The sequence below is a fragment of the Andrographis paniculata genome, unplaced genomic scaffold (assembly GCF_009805555.1).
Source record: "Andrographis paniculata isolate CXL003 unplaced genomic scaffold, ASM980555v1 Contig98END, whole genome shotgun sequence".
Taxonomy (NCBI): Eukaryota; Viridiplantae; Streptophyta; class Magnoliopsida; order Lamiales; family Acanthaceae; genus Andrographis; species Andrographis paniculata.
This window is the reverse complement of record NW_026137637.1, coordinates 2597088-2619666: the sequence shown is the minus strand read 5'-3', so window position 1 is coordinate 2619666 and position 22579 is coordinate 2597088. Positions and strand designations below refer to the sequence as shown.

At 29.9% G+C, this 22579-nt stretch overlaps 1 protein-coding gene and 1 non-coding gene across 2 annotated transcripts; one reads left to right on the top strand and one right to left on the bottom strand.

The window, feature by feature from the left end:
- Positions 1–2858: 2858 nt before the first annotated feature.
- Positions 2859–2965, bottom strand: LOC127244001 (small nucleolar RNA R71). The gene has a single exon (XR_007837078.1). It is a non-coding gene; the product is annotated as a small nucleolar RNA R71 (small nucleolar RNA).
- A 10178-nt stretch (positions 2966–13143) lies between these two features.
- LOC127243946 (major pollen allergen Ole e 10-like) lies at positions 13144–14281 on the top strand. Its single transcript, XM_051264193.1, has 3 exons — positions 13144–13448; positions 13722–13995; positions 14091–14281. The coding sequence occupies exons 1-3, from the start codon at positions 13308–13310 to the stop codon at positions 14114–14116; spliced, it is 441 nt and encodes a 146-aa protein (XP_051120150.1). The 5' UTR covers positions 13144–13307; the 3' UTR covers positions 14117–14281.
- Positions 14282–22579: the final 8298 nt, after the last annotated feature.

Below are 22579 nucleotides of genomic sequence, written 5' to 3'. Positions count from 1 at the left end.
AATGAAATAAATAAATATATATATTTTTTTTATCACATCACCTAATTTTTCATTTTATTTTATTTACCTAAATTTCCGTACCGAATCCAAATATTATCTTTTATATGGGACGGAGAAAATATTAAAAATTGGACGGGATCCTCAACCCCTTTGTGGCCCAGGCCCAGGCCCAGTGTGCCTCTAATACAGTGTATATATGCACATTGTGTATGTGATATATAAATAGTGTATATATATCATTTTGTTGAAGGGACATGAAAGGGACTAGCAGCATGGGTTGTTGAGTCCGTGATATAAAAAATATCCTTATAATTTATAATATATATTACTCAAATATCATTACTTTTATATTATAGAATATTAATAAAATTATTTTTGTCATTTTAATTTTATTTCTATTACATATTAATGCAATACTAACATACATGAAATTATATGAAAAAAATATTTAGATACTTATTTAAAGGACGAAAAAATATATATTTATAATAATCTATATTAATTTTATAAGAAAAATAATTTTTTATAAAATATATATAGAAATATATTTATTTATTAAAAAACAACATAAATAGAAAATTTTGAATAGTATCATATAATTTACTATTTAAAAAAATAATAAAAGTATTGTATAAACTTAAATTCAACATATAACTAAACACACTATAGTGTAACGTGCCCAGAAGTTGACACGTCCTGCGTCTGGGCTGTGTCTGCGCTGAGGTCCAGAACAGCTGTCTCCTGTGCGCAACAAGCCTGCGTATACCCTATAATATAAAAGAATTATACAGAACACGTACCTGCACCAAGACATATGTCATCAATCGACCGTATAGAACAAGGGGTTCGCACATTAGTGCTTTTTTATTCAAATGAGGGGGGGGGGGAAGGATAGAATCAACATAAAATCATAATCATTTATCTTTTGTGTCATTATAATTAACATTAAAAATATCTTTATATTTATATAATTTACTTCACAAATGTCATTGTATTTGTATTATTAGAGAATAATATATGTATTTGATAGCAAGAAATCGCATGCGTTTTATGTTTATATCATATGAGATATTTGATTGATTTTGATTGGATTATACCTAATATATATGCATATTGTGTATTTGCTGTATGCAGAGGACAACTATCAAATTTGGCGTAATTGGTAGAAGAAGTAAAGAAAAATTCAGATTTGCACCACCCAATTAGTCATGGTCATGACTAACTATACCATCCTGACATGGGAATTTAATTAAATGCCCAAAAACCCAACTACAAAATAATTAGGGCAAAAATTAAATAAAAAAGGGAGGATCACACATTTTAGAGGAAGAGAGAACGACCAGAGTAGATACGCACAATAGCAGGAGGCTAACAGACTTATAGATCGTACATGAGCAAATCGAAAGAGAAGATTTCCCCTCCCGCTATGGCTTTATCTTTTTCTTTTGTTCTTTGTTATTTGATCATGGAGTAGATACTTTTCTGGTTTGAGGGGTGATAATATTTTGGTTATTTTGTTTTGAAGATTCTTAATTTTATTTATAAAAGTTCTTTTTAATTATCAATGTTTGTCTAATTTTGAAAATAACATTTGTGATTGTTAGATTGATTGAATATTTTGGTACCGATATTTGAATTATTCTGATAATCTAAAGTCAATTCAGGTAGGATACCCGTAATTGTATTCGCACTTGAATATGTGACAATTGGGTTGAATAGTTCCTTCATAGGGGTTAGACAATCAAATCTAATTGCTCCTCTTAGGTAGTAATTGTTTTGAATTGGATTTTTCTAGATTAGAATGCGATTAGGCAATATTTTTTTATAGGCGCACCTAGGTTTATTTGCTTAATTAGGGGTAGTTAATGGTTGTACCTTAATTACCTACACTGTAAGGAAAATTTAGTTGTCAGAGCTTGTTGATAACTATAATAAATTTATTAATACTTTGATAAGAACTAACTTTATTGAATCAATAATAAAACACAAGTGTCATAACTGCATCATCCGTTGAGCCAGACATCCCCTTAATAGCTAGTTCTCCCTTAATTTAATTATGTTCTTGTTTTATTTTCATTAGATAATAAAAGAAAATTCCCCCAAATTATTTACTGCAGTAGAACACGAAAGAGTAAATCACATAATCCCTGTGGAGATGATCCCTTCCCCTGTATTACATTAAATTGTGATCACGGAATAGTGAATTATTTGATTGACCGCGCAAAAGGTCAATTTTTGGCGCCGTTGCCGGGGATTGACGCTTTGTTTTATTCTTTTGTGTTATTTTTATTTATCCTCCTATTTATGACCCGTTCTTCTCGTACAGGTGAACTGATATTTAATCTTGAGATCGAGAAGGTTGAGCGAAAGCTGCGAAAGGATGCCAAACGACGAAAAGCTGCTCAAGTTGCAAAGCTAGCAGAATCTTTAAACCACCTCAAAATCTCTAACTCTAGCGACTCTGAAAGTAATCAAGAGACTGTCATGGCTGAGGATACCCGCACTCTAAGAGAGTTGGTTGCTCCCAACTTGACGCAGCATCCCTTATGCATTAACTTTCCCACTTTGAATAACAATATGCTTTTGAACTGAAATCTGGCTTAATTCATTTACTGCTTTCTTTTCATGGATTTGCAGACGAAGAACCTCACAAACACTTGCAAGAGTTCGACATGGTGTGCTCCAGCATGAAACCACCAGGTGTTACTGATGAACAGATCAAACTCAAAGTCTTCACATTCTCGATCAAAGATGCTGCAAAGGATTGGCTCTACTATCTCCCACCTGGAAGCATCGATACATGGAATGACATGAAGAAATTTTTTTTGGAGAAGTACTTTCCAACTTCCAGAGCTGCGATTCAGAGGAAGGAGATATGTGATATCAAACAACAATAAGGTGAAACGCTCCATGAATATTGGGAGCGATTTAATAAGCTTATTATTAAATGTCCACAACATCAAATTCCCCCTCAATTATTGATTGAACATTTTAAAAATGGTTTGTCATTGATGGACAGGAACATCATCGATGCCGCAAATGGTGGAGCTCTAGTAAATAAGACGTCAGCACAAGCTTGGGATCTTATTGCGAGGATTGCTGAAAACATACAGCAATTTGGTTCGAGGGATGTTGGAAAGACGAGCGGAAACAGTAACGACCACTTTATCCAATCGATGCAGCAACAACTTTATGAGTTGACGAGCTTTGTTCACAAGATGATCGTGGAAATTTCTAACTCGAGTGTCCAAGTCAAAGCATGTGGAATATGCACAAGTGCAGGCCACCATACGGATGCATGCCCGACCCTCCAAGAAGGTTATGCAGTTGATGTAAACGCTGTAAACTATGGTGTGAATGGACCTCCAGTGTACAACCCGTACTCCAACACCTACAATCCAGGCTGGAGAGATCATCCAAACCTGTGTTATGGAAACGCACAGCAGAGTAATGTTCCTCAACCATTTAGAGCAATCCAACAGATACAACAACCTCGTTTCTATGAGAAACAGCCGCTCCAAGCACCCACAAGCAACTCCAGTCCGTCTTTGGAAGACTTGGTGAAGTCTATGGCTACCACTACCCTGCAGTTCCAACAAGAGACAAAAAAGTTCCAACAAGAGATGAGATCGACAGTTGACAAATTACAAGGTCAGATCAATCAAGTGTTAGAGGAGGTGAGACATCTACGTGAAAGAGGAAAGTGCCCGCTCAGCCTGAGCCAAATCCAGCAAATGTCAGCGCCATCACTATCTGCAGTGACACGATGATTGAATGTTCCTCCCGGCCTAATCCAAAAAATACAAGTGCTATAACCCTTCGTAGTGGAAAGGAATTGGAAGGTCCACCTCCTATCTCAAAGAAACAGAATGAGGATCATATTAAGATGGAGATTGAAAAAGAAGATGAACTTCACGAAAAGGTACCTCCTAACTATGTTCCTCCTACTTAAGCTAAATTAGCTCATTTTCCTGACAGGTTGAAGAAACCACAAAAGGCAAACAAACGAAAAGAGATGATGGAAATATTCAAGAAGGTGAAACTTAATATCCCGCTCCTGGAAGCTATCAACCAAATCCCTAAGTATGCAAAATTTTTTAAAGAACTGTGCACCAATAAGAGAAAATTGCGAGGGGATGAGTACATTATAGCGGGTGAGAACGTTTCTGCTGTTCTCAAAAGAAAGGTACCACCTAAAAAAGGTCATCCAGGTATGTTTTCTATCCCTTGTAAGGTTGGAAAAATTGAGATAACTAAGGCTATGCTAGATCTAGGAGCTACTATTAATGTCATGCCACGATCAATATACGACTCTTTAAATCTAGGGCCCTAAAAGAAACAAGAATTATTATTCAACTTGCTGATAGAACCAATGTTTATCCTGATGGTATGATAGAAGATGTACTAGTTTAAGTGAATGACTTAATTTTTCCTGTTGATTTTTATATTTTGATATGCACGATGCACATTGCTTTAATCCACCGCCTCTTTTGTTAGGAAGACTTTTTATGTGCACTGCAGGAACAAAGATAGATGTTAAAAAGGGCATACTCAGCTTGGAGTTTGATGGAGAAGAATTTCATTTCAATATTTTTAATCCCATCAAATGTCCTATTGAATCTGAATCATTATATGCAATTAATGTTATTAATTCTGTGATGCATGAAACTTATGAAGTTGGTAATGAGAATAAATGAAAAATTGTGTTGACAAAACAGTTAGAAAAAGACCAACCGGAGAGAGTAAGAGAAAAAAAACGATTGTTGAAAAGTTGAGATGGATTCTCAAGGGATCACCATTGCTGGTAGCAAAAAAGTATTATAAGGAGAATCAAAATTTTAAGCCGAAAAAAAGTGTGTGGCCAATAGACATTGCTTCAAATTATACCACGAGGGACCCTCACTTGATCCTAGGCGGCACCCTTTGCCGATTTTGATATTTAAGATTGATGCGAGACGAAGTCTAGCTCAAAGACTATAAAGAAAATCATTTTTTTGGGAGACAACCCAAATCATTCAATTGCTTTCTTTAATTTTATTTATTTTTATTGTTTAATTGCTAATGATTTTGTTTGGTGTGGTGCAGGTCATTTGGAAAATAATTACTGGCTCTTGGCGAAGGCGCGTCAATTTTCTTAAACCTCCCAAAAAAAAAAATAAATAAATAAATAAATTTCAAGTCAAGATGTGACTTTTAGTCATCGTCATGACTAATTGGCACCTCGCATGCTATTTGTTTTTCACCCAACCTTTTTTACCTAACCAATTTCTAGAATAAGAGATGGTATTTAGTCATGACCATGAAAAAACACTATCTATCACACTACCTCTTCTCTCTGTCTACCCAATTTTAACCCTAAATTCCCAAAATAAATAAATAAATAAATTTCTAAATCCTAATCTATTTCCCTTTCCCCCTCTCTCTCTCTCACTTCTCTCCCCATCGACTTCGCCGAACGTCCTTCGCCACGCCATCGCCTTCCTCCACCAGATGCCCTTTGCCGATCGTCCTCCACCTCCGCCATTCTTCTTCTTTCTCTTTTTCGCCAGACTCCACCAGACGCCGCCGAGCCTTCGCCGGTTCACACCAGACGCTTCCCCCTTTCCATCACGCCGTCACCTTCCTCCGCCAGACGCCGCCGATTCCTTCCTCTGCCGATTCAGACGTCGGCGATAGTCTTCTTCACCGCGCCGCCCTCCTCCGCGATCCTAACTTTGCCCAGAACGATTCCACAGCGCCATCGCTCCGCCAGTCCTCCTCCAGACGAACATTCAGACGCTGACGACAGCCACGGTCTCCTCCGCCAAACCATCGGTAGTATTACTTCATTTCTTATTCCTAATACTGTCAATTTTGGGATTCTATGTTCAGAATTGGGTGATTACTTAGACTACTTTAGAATTCTCTGGTTGAATTTTGGTCCTTACTATATAGGAATTTGGTTTGATATTGATGTCAAATTTTTCTTGCGTTATGGTAATATTGGGGCGAAAATTAGTTTGTGCAATTCTGATTCTGATTCTTTTAGATGAAATATTATATTCCTGTTATTGGTGCTCTGGAATTAATCTTCTCCAAGTGATATATTTCAATACTTGTCGCATTTGGGTGATAGATATTGCCTGTGTTGCCGGTTATTTCATTTTGCAGATTTCATGTTGTGTCTGGCTAATCGTTTTGCAAGGATGAACTTCAAGCCTCTTTAAAAATGGTGCACGATCAAATGAAGAGGCGTAGGCAAAGCTTCCAACTACTACACCTGCTACGGACTCCAGGGAAGTCCGTCTCTTCTTCTATTGCTTTCTTTACATTCAGAACAATGCATACTTTAGGTGTGAGGAGAGGAGTTATGCAAATTTTTCGGCAAATTTTTTTTTTTTTTTTGCTACTTTTTATGTCTGATTTGCTGTCTTTTCACATGTTTTTTAGATTTATCTGAAGTGGGCGAAATGTGATTTGTGTGATAGGTTAGTTTGGCATGACTAATGACATTTGATTGATGATATGTTGAGTCAAGTTGACGTTTAAATCCTGTGAGAATTTGAGCCTATGTTCCAAAGGTTACATTAGAAAATAAATTGCATATATTCAAACTTTTGGAAATTTCTTTTAGGTGTGATTTGTAGTGCTCAATTAGATGACCTAGAACCTGAGTGATTATGCATGTTGAACTTGCAACTATCGAGTCTTGTGTTTTGAAAATGATAAAGGCATTAGGTAACCCCATTAAGTCTTTCTTTATTACTCAGCACAATATATTCCCCTAGTTAGCCCATTTGAGCCTAGTTAGCCCATTTGAGCATTCTTAGCCTATTTTTTCTTTTATAATAAACTGTCTTTTAGCTTCATACCCTTCTTTTGATTAAGCCTTCTCCGATTTGAACCCTATGTTAGAAAGAATTACTTCAAATTCATGTTGTGATACACTTTATTTCTTCGGCACTAGTTAGAAACGAAATTTGGGTACGAATAAGTCATAGTATGAAGGAATAATTATGGATAGTGAAAGTATATATATATATATAAAGACAAAAGCCAAAAAGAAAAAAAACAAAAAAAAAAAAACAAAAAAAAAAACCAAAAAAAAGAAAAGAAAAAGAAACAAAAAAAAAAATAATAATAAAATAATCATCTTGATGAAGTATTTTCATTTTTCATTTAATTTCATTATTGAAGTTTGGGTAGTGAATAAATTAAGGATTTCATTGTTTATAATGATTTGTTTTTCATATGCTAGCATCGTGTTCTTATTGTATTCTTTTCTGACATTCTTAGCTGTTGTTTATCCTTGTTTTTCTACCCCTGACCATAAGCCCCACTACAACCCTTATTGAAAGTCCCTTTTGATTCTTTATCCTAGATTCAAATATCTTAAGTAAGAGAGATTTGATTTTTAATCGTTTGTTGCACTATCTGAGTGTTGAACTAATTATACACATATTTCCTTCAGAGAGCATGTGGGCATACACTTATCTCGTGAGGTCGACTTGGCTTGATGTGTTGGATTTCAGATTGAACTGGTTGTGTTGGATTATCTTGTCATATTGAGTCGCCTGCGATTTCTTTGGCTTATTTCGAATCTCTGCTTAAGGGCAAGCATGATCTAGGTGTGGGGAGAATTGATAGCTAGAAATTGCATGCGTTTTATGTTCATATTATATGCGATATTTGATTGATTTTGATTGGATTCTACCTAATTTATATGCATATTGTTTATTTGCTCTATGAAGAGGGCAAATATCAAATTTGGCGTAATTGGTAGAAAAAGTAAAGAAAAATTCAGATTTGCACAGCCTTGGCCATAACTAACTATACCCTCGTGACATGAGAATTTAATTAAAGGCCCAAGAACCCAACTACAAAATAATTAGGGCAAAAATTAAATAAAAATGGGAGGATCACACATTTTAGAGGAGAAGAGAACGGCCAGTACAGATACGTACAAGAGCAGGAGACTGACAGACTCATAGATAGCGCAGGAGCAAATCGACAGAGAAGATTTCCCCTCCCACTATGACTTTATCTTTTTTTTTTTTATTTGTTATTTGATCATGGAATAGATACTTTTCTGATTTGAGAGGTGATAATATTTTGGTTCTTTTATTTTTTGAGATTCTTAATTTTCTTTATAAAAGTTCTTTTTAATTATCAATATTTGTCTAATTTTGAGAATAACGTTTGTGATTGTTAGATTGATTGAATATTTTTGTACCGATATTTGAATTAGTCTGATAATCTAAAGTCAATTCAGGTAGGATATTCGTAATTGTATTCGCACTTGAATAGGTGACAACCGGATTGAATAGTTTATTCCTGGGGGTTAGACAATCAAATCTAATTGCTCCTCTTAGGTAGTAATTGTTTTGAATTGGGTTTTTCTAGATTAGAATGCGATTAGACAATATTTCTTATGGGCGCACCTAGGTTTATTTGCTTAATTAGGGGTAGTTAATGGTCGTACCTTAATTACCTACACTGTAAGGAAAAATTGGTTGTCAGTTGTCAGAGCTTGTTAATAACTATAACCAATTTATTGATATTTTGATAAGAATTAATTTTATTGAATTAATGATAAAACACAAGTGCCATAACATCCCCTTAATAGCTAGTTCTCCCTTAATTTAATTGTTTTCTTGTTTTATTTTCATTATATAATAAAAAAAATTTCCCCCAAATTATTTACCACATTAGAACACAAATGAATAAATCACACAATCCCCGTGGAGACGATCCCTTCCCTTGTATGACATTAAATTGTGATCATGGAATATGTGAATTATTTGATTGACCGCGCGACAGGTCAATATTTTTGTCATTTTCTCTTGATTTGTAATATGTATTGATATAATAATTAATATTCAAAGATAACATATAAAAAACTAATGGTACTCTTCTTATGGGAGGTAGATAATATAATGTTTGGTTTATAGATGAGAAGTGAAGGAATCGAAGGAGAAGAAAAATTAATACAATTTGTTAACGAAAAAATAATACTACTTGCCATTTATTTTTTTATTTATTGTCTTTAACATTAAATTTTTTATATATTTGTATAATTTATTTGACAAATTAAATATTATTTATTTGTATTATAATAGATTAATAAAGATATTTTTATCTTTTTCTTATTTGTAATAAATATTAATATAATAAGTAATATTTAAATATCTACTCGGAAAAAAAAAAAAAAAACCGATGGTACTTTCTTTGGGAAGAAGATATTACCAAAATAAATCTATTACCAAAATATTTTTTATTAAAAGTTTTCATCAAATTAAATCCCTGCAAAAATTTACCCTAAAATTTTCTGCTAAAAGTTCACCAAAATCACTCAATTCAATCAACACAAATAAAAAAATAAATTAAATAAAAAATTTGTACACTATAACAGAATTACCTACACTACAACACAAATCAGCAACTAAAAGAATTTTCCGACAAATTCTACCCCAAATGGACCATCCAAAAGAATTTTCCTACAAATTTTGTCCCAAAATCGAGTTCTGTAAAAATAAATAAATAAATCTCTAAAAATCTACCAAATAGTTTCTCTCTAACATTTTTTTTTTAGCAAAATTACTATGCAATCAAAATAATTAACAAGAATTTTTCCTTCGACTTTGAAAATTAAGAGCACTTGATGACTATAAATATGAGTCACTATTACGTTAACTACACTGTGTGTTTGTTTGGGGGTTTGGATTTTGAGTTTGGATTTGAATAATAAAAATTTTGAATTTGAATAGTTGTATGATGTGATATAAATAGGTGTTGACGAATGTAAAATTGATTTTTAGTATAATATAAAAATTAAAAAATAGGTGTTTGATTTAATATTTTTTAGGGGAAAAAAATAGAATGAATAGTATATTTGGGGGAGAATCCCCCAAACAAACACACTAATTTATATAACACCAATGCACAAAACACCATTTATTTTATTTATTGCGTGAAACACCCTTGTCTTAATGTAAAGTTTGCACGAAATACCCTCCTTGTCCAAAACTAATATTTGGTTTTAAATAAAGATCTAACTTACGCAAATTTTATACAAATACAAAACACAAAATATCTTAAATAATTCTATTGAATAAAATAAATAAATAATTGATTCATCCTTCATTTTATAGTTTTCGGAGAGAAATTTTTATGTGATTTTGATAAAAACTACAAAAATAAATGACTGATCAATTATTTATTTATTTTATTCAAAAAAATTATTTAAATATTTTATGTTTTTTATTTGTATAAAACTTACGTAATTTAGGTCTTTATTTAGAACCAAGCATCAATTTTAGATAAGAAGAGTGTTTCGTGCAAATTTTACATTAACACGAGAGGATTTCGCGCAATAAATAAATAAAATATAAGATGTTTTGTGCATTTTTAGTAAAATACAATGGGTTGTTATATAACTTACCCTTATTTATAATACCATAAAATATTTTAAATTTTAAAATAGTTATTATTTATTATCATTTCGGCACAAATAGTGATGTTGCTCACTTCTACTTTTAAGAAATCAAGAAATTATTTATCTAGAATATAGTTCGTAAAAAATTGCTCTTAGGAAAATAAAAATACAAAGATCAACCTAATAACTTTCTATTTCTATTCATTTCATTTTGATTTTATTATTTGTGTCCTTGAATAAATAGTAATAAGATTATTATGAATCATTTTATGTAAAGATAATAAAAATTAGAAATTTGAAAATAAATTAAAATAAATTGAGTAAATTATATATATATATATATATATAACGTAACCGAAAATTGTAAAAGATCTGATAAATATAAACAAAAAAAAATGTTATATATCAAAAGAAATATATTAAAAAATATATATTATATTGTATATCTATATGTATATGGTATTCAATATGATATATGTTTGATATGGATAATGAAATTGCAAAGAATAAGAGTAGAGTTTATAATTATTTTTTGTTTGTTTGATAAAAATGAAAAATTCGTATGAGAAATGTAAAAGATAAAGTGATCTGGATAAATCGATCAAAAGAAAATAATGAATCCGGTAAAAAAAATATTTTAGTGATTGAAAATCCACATGTTTGAATAATAAACTAGATGCGATGTAAGATTGGATTAGCATAATTTTAAAAGAATTGTAAAAAATTATACTCCCTCATTCCGGCTTGAAGGGTCTCATTTACTTTTTACGTGTTGATCTTTTAATATTAATCATTATATCAAAACGTAGTACAAATTAAGAAAAATTGCAAAAATACCTTCGTTAGTGTCTTGTAATACTAATAGAAGGACATTTGTACAAAAAATTATACAAATATAATGATATTTTTAATGTTAAGTACAATAACGCAAAATGTTTATATGATCCAGGCAGACATGGTGAGTATTTTAATATAAATTAGATATGATATTTTGTAAAATTGAAATAGTGTAATTTCTATAAAAAATAATAATAATAAATTCATATTAAATAGTACCAAAAACATAAATAAAAATAAAAATAAATTAATAAACACTACGCATCATTTTTTTAGTATTTTTTTATCTAAATAAATAAAAACACATAAATATAAATTATTTATTTTTTAAGTTCACTTATATCATTCAAACAAAAAAGATAAATGAAAGATATTTCTATATACCAACCACACTGGTACAAAAAAATTATAACAAAGAATGAAATTGTAGAGAAATAATACAAAATAAAGATTAATCCATTTGTTTGGTAAAATAAAAAATCTAATGAAGAAATATAAAAAAACATAACGTATAAAGAAAATATGTTATATTGCTTGTTGAAAAAAATAAATCAATGACTAAAAAATGATAAATTGAATAATAGAAATATTATTGTATTTTTTAGTTTGATAATTTATTTTAATAATAATTTAGAGATGATATTTTATGAGATTCAAATAATACAAAAAATTAAATTATAGTAATAAAAATAAAAAACATGTAAAAAAACATAAATTAAATCGAAAAAATTAAAATATAAAAAAAAAAAGAAAATAAAATAAACACTCATTGTACTCTCAATTTCACTTATCTTTATTTTTCTGCACATAGAATATAAATAAAAATAAAAAATAAAAAATTATTTATTTCTCAATTTTAAATTCTCTGAATGAGAATATTTTTATTTTTATGTATCAAACACCTTCTTACAATTTTATTTTATGTATATACTCCCTCCGTCTCATATTTATATATCTATTTGTTTTTTGCACGGAATTTTAGAAATATTAGTATTATATTGGAATAAAGTAGAAATAAAGGTAAAAAGACTAAATTAACCCTATTATTAGTATTGTATGATATAAATGTAATGATATTTGTGTAATATATTGTAAATTAGAAGGGTATTTTGTAATATTAAGTAGATAGTACAATTAATAAAAAAGAAAATGGATACAATGGGATGGATCAAATGAAAAAATGGATAAATTGTTAAGGGACGGAGGGAAGTATAATTTTTGGATGGTTAATGATAATAAAATAAACTATACAATCAATATATATTAATAATTATATCTCCTTTGAATAACTAATTATATTATTGAAAAAATATACTATAAACTACTCTCTCGGTCCCATTTCTCATGTTCATTTTTCTGTTTTCGTCCGTCCTATTTATTTTGTCATTTTCTCTTTTTGAATAAGAATTATACACTTTAATTTTATTTTAAAATTTTAATTTATATATATATATTAAATTTAATTATACTAATGAGTTATCTTAATCTTAATTTATAATTATTTTTATTATACGATAATTATTTTCACTGATATATTTTTAATTATTTACTAATTATATCTCTAGTAAATTCCTGTGTTTATATTAAAGTGGACAAAATACCCGGGACGGAGGAAGTATATATTAACAATTATGTCTCCTTTTAATAACTAATTATATTATTGAGAAAATATATAAAAATAATTATCCAACCATCTATGATATTATAAAATAAATTTTAGTTATGAATATTTCTCTGCCCATAGCCCAGCCACATATATATATATATATATATATATATATTTACGGTATACCACAAGAAGGTCTTGAGCCATGGCGGAATTCTCTCTCTCTCTCTCTATCAAAGGGCAGCCACAAAAACCCCAAAATTTGTTAAAGACCACTAAAAAAGGATCTTACAAATGAGTATAAATTGAAGAGAAATTGTCCGATGAAAGCACAGCAGCATTGGTTAGATCTTCAGCAAATAAAACTAAACTCTCCGATCCAGCACCGTCGCAAAACTGCCCCTCGCTCTTCTCTTGTCACAAACCCGACCGACGACGACGACGATAGCGATGGCTGCCTCAACGACGACCACTCTCGCCATGGCGGCCATTGTGTTCCTAGCCGTTGCCGCTTCCGCCGGCGCCGCCCGCGTCGGCAACAACGACAAGGGAAAGCCCCACCCCCACCACGTTGAAAAGGATGGCGGACCGGTGATCCTCTGATCTTTAAATTTATTTTTATTTTTTTTAATTGAATTAAAAAATTATTATTAAATCGATTCGAAATTTCAAAATAGTATATAAGATTTTTGAAAATTGAATAATATCAAAAATTTTTAAAATATTACTATATAAATAGAGGTATAATTATTTCAATAGAGGTCCAAGTTGAGTTGTAGATGAATAGTGTTAAAAGTTTTATTGTAAATAAAGTTATTTTTTATTTTTGGGTGGATGGGTGGTGACTAATTTGAGCATATACAGATTCTCGGGTTGCCGCAGCCGATAATACCACCGGGTGCGATGACATGGTGCGTGCCGAGGTCGACGGCGAGCGAGGCGGCGCTCCAAATGTGCATCGACTTTGCGTGCAGTCAGGGCGCGGACTGCCGGGCAATCCAGCCGGGCGGCCCTTGCTTCGCCGGAAACATGACCCACCAGGCGTCCTTTGTCATGACCTCTTATTACAGCAAATACAGACCCGACAAGAACGGCTGCGACTTTAACGGCGTCGGTCACATCACAACAGTCAACCCAAGTCTGTTATCTCTCTCTCTCTCACTCTTGACGTCATCATTTTGTCATTGTTTCGTCATCATTGTACTGATTTTTGTTTGTGAATTAACGTTGCAGGTTTTGAAACTTGCGTATTCCCGTGAGCTGACAGGGCAGAGAAAGAGAAATTTTGAAGAGACTCGAAATTAATAGAAATTTTTTATGGGTGGCCGTACAGACGACATCCTTTTTTTGGAACGTGTTCAGTGTTTCGGAGAGTATTTTTAGGGTAGCATATGATGATGAAGATTTTTAAATAACAAAATAATATATATATATATATATATACATATATTTATTTTATTTTATTTTTATTTTTGAAATTAAATAATGAGAATATTGTTGCTTTTTCATATTTTGATTTGTGAAAACTCTCTATTCAGCTATTGCAAATAAACATCTTTTATTATTATTATTATTATTAATTGTGTAGTGCTTTATATAATTGTGCTGATGGTTAGCATGCTGATGTATTGATTAAATGAAGACCAAACTAATAAAATTATGACAAATCTTAAATTCAAATGATAAACTTAAAACATAAGATAAAATAATAATAATAATAATAATAATAAAACACTAGAAGCTTCTGAAAATAAATTTACTCTAAATAACAAATTAAACAATATGGATGATATGCTGAAACTATTAATTCAGCAAAACTATTTAATTTTAGTCATAACTTGTTAAGTTTGTAATTATTAATATAAAATTGATATATTTCAGCATGTTAACTTGTAATACAAGTCAACTATATGATCTAAACCTAAGGCTATTTTCTATTTATCCAATTTTAACTCTAAATATGTAGTTGCTATAGTAATTTTACTCCAATCATAATTCATTTTTCACTATTATTCTTCAAATATTCAATTTTTCCTATTATTTTAAACAACTTTTTATTTTTATAATTTAAAATAATTTTTTTAAAAATTTAGAAAAATTAAAAATAAAATTTAAAATTAAAATAAAAAATTTAAAAATTTAAAAAATTATATAGAGCAACGCTATTGCAAAATCAAAATTGGCGTTGCATTGTAGCAACGCCAAAATGAACGAAGATGAACGAAAGATTTTTTATTCCATTTTTTTCCCCTAAAATAAAATAGTTCATATCGAAAGATGAACGAAGATTGTTTGTGTGACAATTTTAAATTCATACTTTTGTTACTATCTTTTATTGCAAATTAGTATCATATTTATATTAAAAATTGTATATAAAATATATAAAAAATTTGCAATGTATTTAATCATATAGATAGATGATATATTACCTAAAATTTACTTCACCGGTATTGTTACAATGCAAAGTTAGAATCTTTGTAAAAGATTTGAATATTTTATGAATTAGCACCAAATTCTATACAGATCAAATAAAAAAAATCATAAAAATCTAATCTATAAAAGTAATCAAATTATTTTTTAAATTTGAAATAAAAAAATTATCGAATTTGATAATTGACGATATCTTTAATGAAAAATATAACAACTGATTATCCAGTGAACATCTTTTGACATCCAAATTAACTATTCTTAAAAAAATATCAAACATTGTGAATACAATATTATTAAATAGTATAAATAGATTGAATAAATCGAAACGAAAAAAATAGACTGAAAGATAAATTATAGTAGCAATCAATTGTTTGATCAACATTTTTCAACATCACATCGGCGGAAGTCTCTTCAAGTAATAGCACATTCCACCTTCAAACATCATGCTCCGACATTTAAAAAATGTAAGAAAACCTATATGGCAAAAGAATAGCAAAAAAAACATAATTTAGCAAATAGAAAACAAAAAATATAAACAATAAGAATGATCAAAATTCTTGAAAAAATATGTAAAAGAAATGAGAAGATAATTTTAAAACAAATAAAAAATAAATGAGAGACAAACTATATAAATTATAAAAACTGTATATACCCCTAATATATAATCTGTACTCCTGTAACGTATAAAAGCAACGAAAAAAGAAACTATAAATCAAATTAAAAAATTCAAAAAATTTGACAGTGCAAGGAATTAAACATTGATATCAAAGATATATTATTATTATTATTATTATTATTATTATTATTATGTATTTGTTGGAAAAAAGCCTCAATTGGTGGAGATCATCTTTTGCCACTATTGTGTTTGTTGATGTCACATTTTTCTTTACTTTTATGATTATTTTATGAATTTTTATGGGCAACTTCCACTGAACTTTCTATATCTATTTTCAAATTTTTATTTACTCCCTATCAGGGTCGTCTCGAACTTTTTTGGAGCTCTAAGCAAAAATAAATTAGAAATCCTATAAACACATGATTAAAATATATTTTTAAAATAATATCACTGATTTAAAAAGAAGAAAAGAAGATGAAAGACAAACAGTTCGGAGGTTCGAAAAGCGAGAATGACTGAGTGAGGGGGAAAAGAGAGAAGAGAGAAGGTGAGACGAGTTTGGTCTGAGTGGGTGTGTGCAGTGCGACAGGGGTGTGAAGTAGAGAATTGTAGACGACGATTGAATTTGAAAAAAATATTATGAGATCAGTTAGAAAGAAGAGAAAAAAATATATATAATTATAATTTTAAAATTTAATTTTAAAATTTATTTGGATAATTATAAAAAATATATATATATAAACTACAAACTTAAAATTTAATAATAATAATAGGTAATATTTTAAAATTTGGGCTCTCTATTAATTAGGGTATGCATTAATTTGTTCTTTATTACTCTTTCATTTCTATAAATTTATTCTTTTTCTTTCTCTGTCTATTTATAAATCCTATAATGCCCTTATTTAATTTTCTTATATCTGATGTATTTTTCATTATGTTTTCGTATATAAATTTTGAAAAATATTTGCAATCCTTAATAAACAATACTTATTTATAATATTGTATCAATCTCAGTAAAATAAAGTATAAATATACAGTGAACAAATATTTCAAATATTTTATATGATTGTTGATTGCAATATATGTAATACAAAAAAGTATCTAAAATAAAAAATAAAAGTATAAATGTTCATTTAAAAAAAATATATTTTTTTCATGTGAAAAGTATATACGAAAGTTGAAAGTTGACTTATGAAAGTATTTTTTTTATACAATTTATGAAATTGAATTTATTATTTAGGGTTTATATGTCATAGTAGATTCAAAAATTCATATGGATATCTGTGCATTTAAATAACGTTTACAAATTAATTAGTATGTGATACTTAATTTTGTAAATATTATTAAGCAACAAGTGAATTGATTCTACATAGAAACATTGATAAAATGAGAATAAATAATGTATATATTTAAATACTCACAATTATTAAAAAAATATATAAAATATCAATTCCGATCGAATTAATATAAGTAAAATAATAAATATGTATGTCAAATACTCAAGTATTGATTACTCTATATAAAAGTACATAACGTAAAACTTAATTGTATAATCATTTATTTGAAAAAATATTGCATTTTTATTTCTCGTGTAGATACACAAGAAAAATAATATAAGAAATTAATATTGTAAACACTGATATATTTAAAGAATAATTATATACTAATATATGATACACAATATTGATAATATTAATAAGCCAATTTATTTAATATACAAATATTCGTACCATGACAAGTAGTTAAAAATATTTATTCGTAATCCTTAAACAATAATGCAATATATTTATAATGAATAGTTTCTTAATGAATAAAATGCTAGTAAACACTAGCGGAAAAGTATTGAATTGTCTCAAAAAATTGTCTCGGAATCTAAATAGTTACGAGACAATTAATTAAATAATCTCAAAAATTGTCTCGAAAGTTTTTCCAGTTTAATCGTGACAATTTGGAAAATCATGGAATGACGAGACAAATAGTCTCATGAGATTATTCTAGAGAATGTCGTGACAATATATTGTCTCAAAAATACTTGCGAACTCCATTACTATATTTTGCCTCAAACGGCGGTGATAATTTCTAAAATTATATTTTATCTCAAATATTTGTGACTATATTTTGTCTTGAATGTTCGTGGAAATTTTCGAGACTATATTTTGTTTCGAATATCCTTTTTGATATTATATTTTATCTTGAATGTTCGTGATAATTTTTTAGAGTATATTTTATCTCGAGTGACCTTGAAAATTTTTTAGACTATATTTTGTCTTAAATGTTTGTGATAATTTTCGAGACTATATGTTGTAGCAAACAATTATACCAATATATGAATCAATATACTATATTATATCTCAAAATAATTATAGCAATATCTGATATTATACTTGCACAATTTTTTGCCAAAATAAGTTAATTATTTTGGTTAGTTTATTCATCGTGATATTTCCACCAAAATTAGTGCATATCAATATTATAAATATTGTCTCAAATTATCATACTGTGCTTCACATAAGCAAACCGTAATCAAATTACAATCTTCATGGCAATAAGTACAAAACGTAAAATAATATAACAAATAAAATTAAAAAGCATTACTCCTCATCCCCATCTGATTCAGGGCATTTTGTTGTCTCATCGCCATCATCTTCTTCATCTTAATTATTATAATTGACTTTTTACTTCAAAAACAAGAACCGTAAAACACCACTTTAGCGGTTTTTCTATGCTCTGACCTTTTACAATTAAATTTTCTATATGCATCAACAAGATTATTTGAAGATGTTTGGACATAACTATTTTGGGTACCTTCAATGGATCATTTCTATTGGCATCACTTGAAGCATCACTTGAATTATTGTTTGGAAACAAAGGCGAACAATTATTCATGTTGAACAAACAATAAAGAGACTAATCACCTAAAAAAAAAATTAAATAATTATTTAATGGAACAAAAAAGATAATCAAACGTAATAAGTTAAATAAGACACAATAAATATTTGTAAAACAATTTCTTAACCAACATACATACACACATCAATCAAGAAAATAATACTCCCTCCGTCCCGGTCAAGATGATCCATTTGCTTAAGGATATGGTATTTTCGGTAGTGTAGATTAGTAAGTTATTAATAATAAGTTATTATATTATTTTATTATTTTTATATAAGTAGTGTTGTTGGTATTTTAAATATTTTTAGCATTATATATCAATAAAATATATATACAATATGGATATCATTTTGTAGAGAATAAAATTTTATATAATACAAATAAATAAAAAAATTTATTTATTTATTTATAATTAACCTAAAACTAATTTTATTAAAAATAAGAAGTTTTAAATATAGATACAAATATTTATTTATTGAGGAGACATATAGACATAAAGGAGTTTTGAGTGAGTCCTACGTGTAAGAGGTTAGAAATTTAATTAAATTGATTTATATTTGTTAAATATGTTTAAAATGAATAAATTTACTAAAAATAAAAAAAAGATTATCTTTAATGGACGGACAAAAAAGGAAAAATGATCATCTCTTACGGGACGGAGGGAGTATAAAAATCCTCATGACATCACTTCCCATTCGTTGTGTGTGTGCGCGTGCGCGCCCTTTCTAGACTATTTCTATCTATCATGTATTACAATTAATCAAATCCCTATTCTTATGCATACAACACCAAAACAAAATAAACACTAGATTTTGTGCCGCAACAAACAAGCGCGGACATCTTAATAATAGAGAGTTTTGTCGATCACAAAGAGAACTGCCACAATTTCCGCCAAATTAAAAAGAAAGCAAAAATTATTTTTGGTACCATTCAATATCATAATTATTAATTTTGGTCCAATTGAATTTTTTTTTTATCAATTTTGGTCCCATTGAAATTTTTTTATCAATTTTTGTCTCACTTAAATGAAAATTTATCAATTTTGGTCCAATGTTGGTTGACTGGGACTGAACACGGCCGTGTTAGCTTAAACACGACCGTGTTAGATGAGTCAGAAGGATGATTGGACGTCTCAGACAGCCAACATGGCCGTGTTGATTACTCAGCACTGAACATGGCCGTGTTCATGCCCCTGTTCACGGCCATGTTCTGAACACGGTCGCGTTCCTGCCTGTGTTCATGTCCGTGTTCTCAACACAACCATATTTCTGCCCATGTTCACGACACTGTTTGTAACACTCCCAGTTGGCTCATACTGGACATGCTACCGCCACACTGCATCATAAGGTCGTCATCTCCTACTTTGGGCCCCACAATACAGTGTTAAGGCTAAAATTAATCATAAAAGCGCATTATTATATAACATAATCTGATTTATAAATATTTACAAAACACACCCCTTAACAAGAGGTTTTTCTGGTTAAAAATTTACATATAATACAATAGACGTAAGTTCACTCACTCAGCCTGTCTTTCTATATCCCGAGACGTCCCCTGTCTCGGATGTGCCATGCATACCTGAAACAAATATTTTCTTAAAAGCAGTCTAGAATTAAATCCATTTTAAGAACTAACATGAAATATGCCATATCATACCTTTTTAAAATAAAGTCTAATTCCCGTCAATCCTAAAATACGTGTCATGCCATGCCAATAGTGAAATGATGCAAGAAAGATATCAAACTCGACAACAATGCAAATGCAGATATATATACATCCGCCGAAGTGAGCAGCCGGAATAACCTCGGCTCCATAATAATAGGCTCACTGCATCTGTCTAAGTGAGCAGCCGGAATACCCTCGGCCTCGCAATAACAAGCTCACTAGACCATCATCAATAAATAGCCGGAAAATCTTCGGCTCAAGGAAGGACCTGATAAACCCATAATAATATATCGGTCATCCGGTCACTCCCATATACCCACTATACAACTCCCACAATCAATATATGGATAGCCGAACGTTGTCGCCATTAACCACAAGACGCCCCATAGTTTATGATAGCTAAGATAGGACCCCCACTGACTAGCCCTATCCCTTGTAATGTAGTAGAATCCGTGCAACCTGGAATCACCTAAGGGAAATCCGGAAATTCTACTTCTCCTCGCGTGCCCTAACGGGATCACGTTTGGAGTTTGGCATATGATCTTAAACTACCGGTAGACCTCACTAGTGATCAGTCCAATGAGTGGAACAACACCTAACACGAATGATTAGACCAAATACGTCTCAACTACAATAGGTCTAATCCCTGAATGACCGTGCGACTAAGTCAACCAGTTGTCCGACTACTATCGTCCATTATCGCCAAAGTGTTACGTTACATCGGGGTCGAATATCCTAACCCCAGATGATGCCCTCGCCTAGCACTACCGCACACGACGACTAAACGATAGATCCATAAGACATATCCGATAAACCGTGCAATATGTGTGCAGCATGTTAAATAAGTGAATTTATTGAAAATGGCTGGTGAGGACAGCTCACCTATCCTCCTTTTCATAAATTCACCCACACGATCAAACACGTATATCAAATGTCGTAAACCGTGAAGTCACCCACATGCATACGCACATATATATATATAAATACATACATGCACTGACAAAATGATTCACGTAATATCACATTAACATATTAATTAGAATCACATGCAACATGCATACCTAATTTCTTAAAATTAGATTTAATTTCTTACTACTTACCTCTTATCAACACTCCTTAGTTTTTGCAATCTTATCCGAATCTCCTCCAACTTACACCTGTCTCATTATTTACTCAAATCAGTTGAGTTATATGCTTATTCATAGGAGCTACCTGCATATTCAAAAGCTAATTTCTATAATTAGCTCGTTGGGTTTCAAACTTTTATATTTAGTAGACTACGATATTCTAGCTATAAAACTCTTATACCTCATAATATTTATATCGCCCGATTATTAAATAAAAATACTTAAAGATATGAATAAACAGGCAGGTGCAATACACTGCCGTTTTCAATTCGACTCGGATCGATACGAAATTCACAGAATATAATGCTAGGACTACGAATATGCTATTAGCTAAAGAACTTAGTCGATTAAATAGTCAAATAGCCGGTTATGAATTTTTGAAAAATTTCTAATTTAATATCCTCAATATCTAAATTCATATTAAAATCCATAATTAAATTCTACGTATAACAAGGAATACAATACCGAAGTCGGAATCAAAATATGACATGTAAATCTTTTTCTTTTTTCCTTTCATTTTCTTTCTTTCTTTTCTTCTTCTTTCCCTGCGTTTCTTCTGCTTCCTTCCTTCACAGGTAAGATTGATTTATATATATAATTATATTATTATTATTATTATTATATTATTATTAATAAAAGTTATTATTAATATTATTATCATCGTCCATCCATATCATCATTATCATCACTTATTATTATTATATTATTATATATATTATAATTTATATTTATCTTTATCAATATTTATCCTTTTAACAGTCTTTTTAATCATAATCAATGTATAAAATAGAAATAAAATTTATTCCAAAATATTAATTTATTGATCCCAAAATATTGTAAAAATATTTATTTGCTATAATAATATTATTTTTTACACTCTAAAATCGAGGCATACACTGATTTCAACACAATCATATTTTAGGCATGTTCAGGATCATGTTTTCAATATAGTCATATTATAGGTCATATTCATTAGTATTATTTTCACTTCTTTG

Coding starts and splice junctions, on each gene's coding strand:
- LOC127243946 (XM_051264193.1), top strand. CDS start 13,308: ATGGCTGCCTCAACGACGACCACTCTCGCCATGGCGGCCATTGTGTTC. Junction 13,449..13,721: donor TTGAAAAGGATGGCGGACCG/GTGATCCTCTGA, acceptor GAGCATATACAG/ATTCTCGGGTTGCCGCAGCC. Junction 13,996..14,090: donor CATCACAACAGTCAACCCAA/GTCTGTTATCTC, acceptor TTAACGTTGCAG/GTTTTGAAACTTGCGTATTC.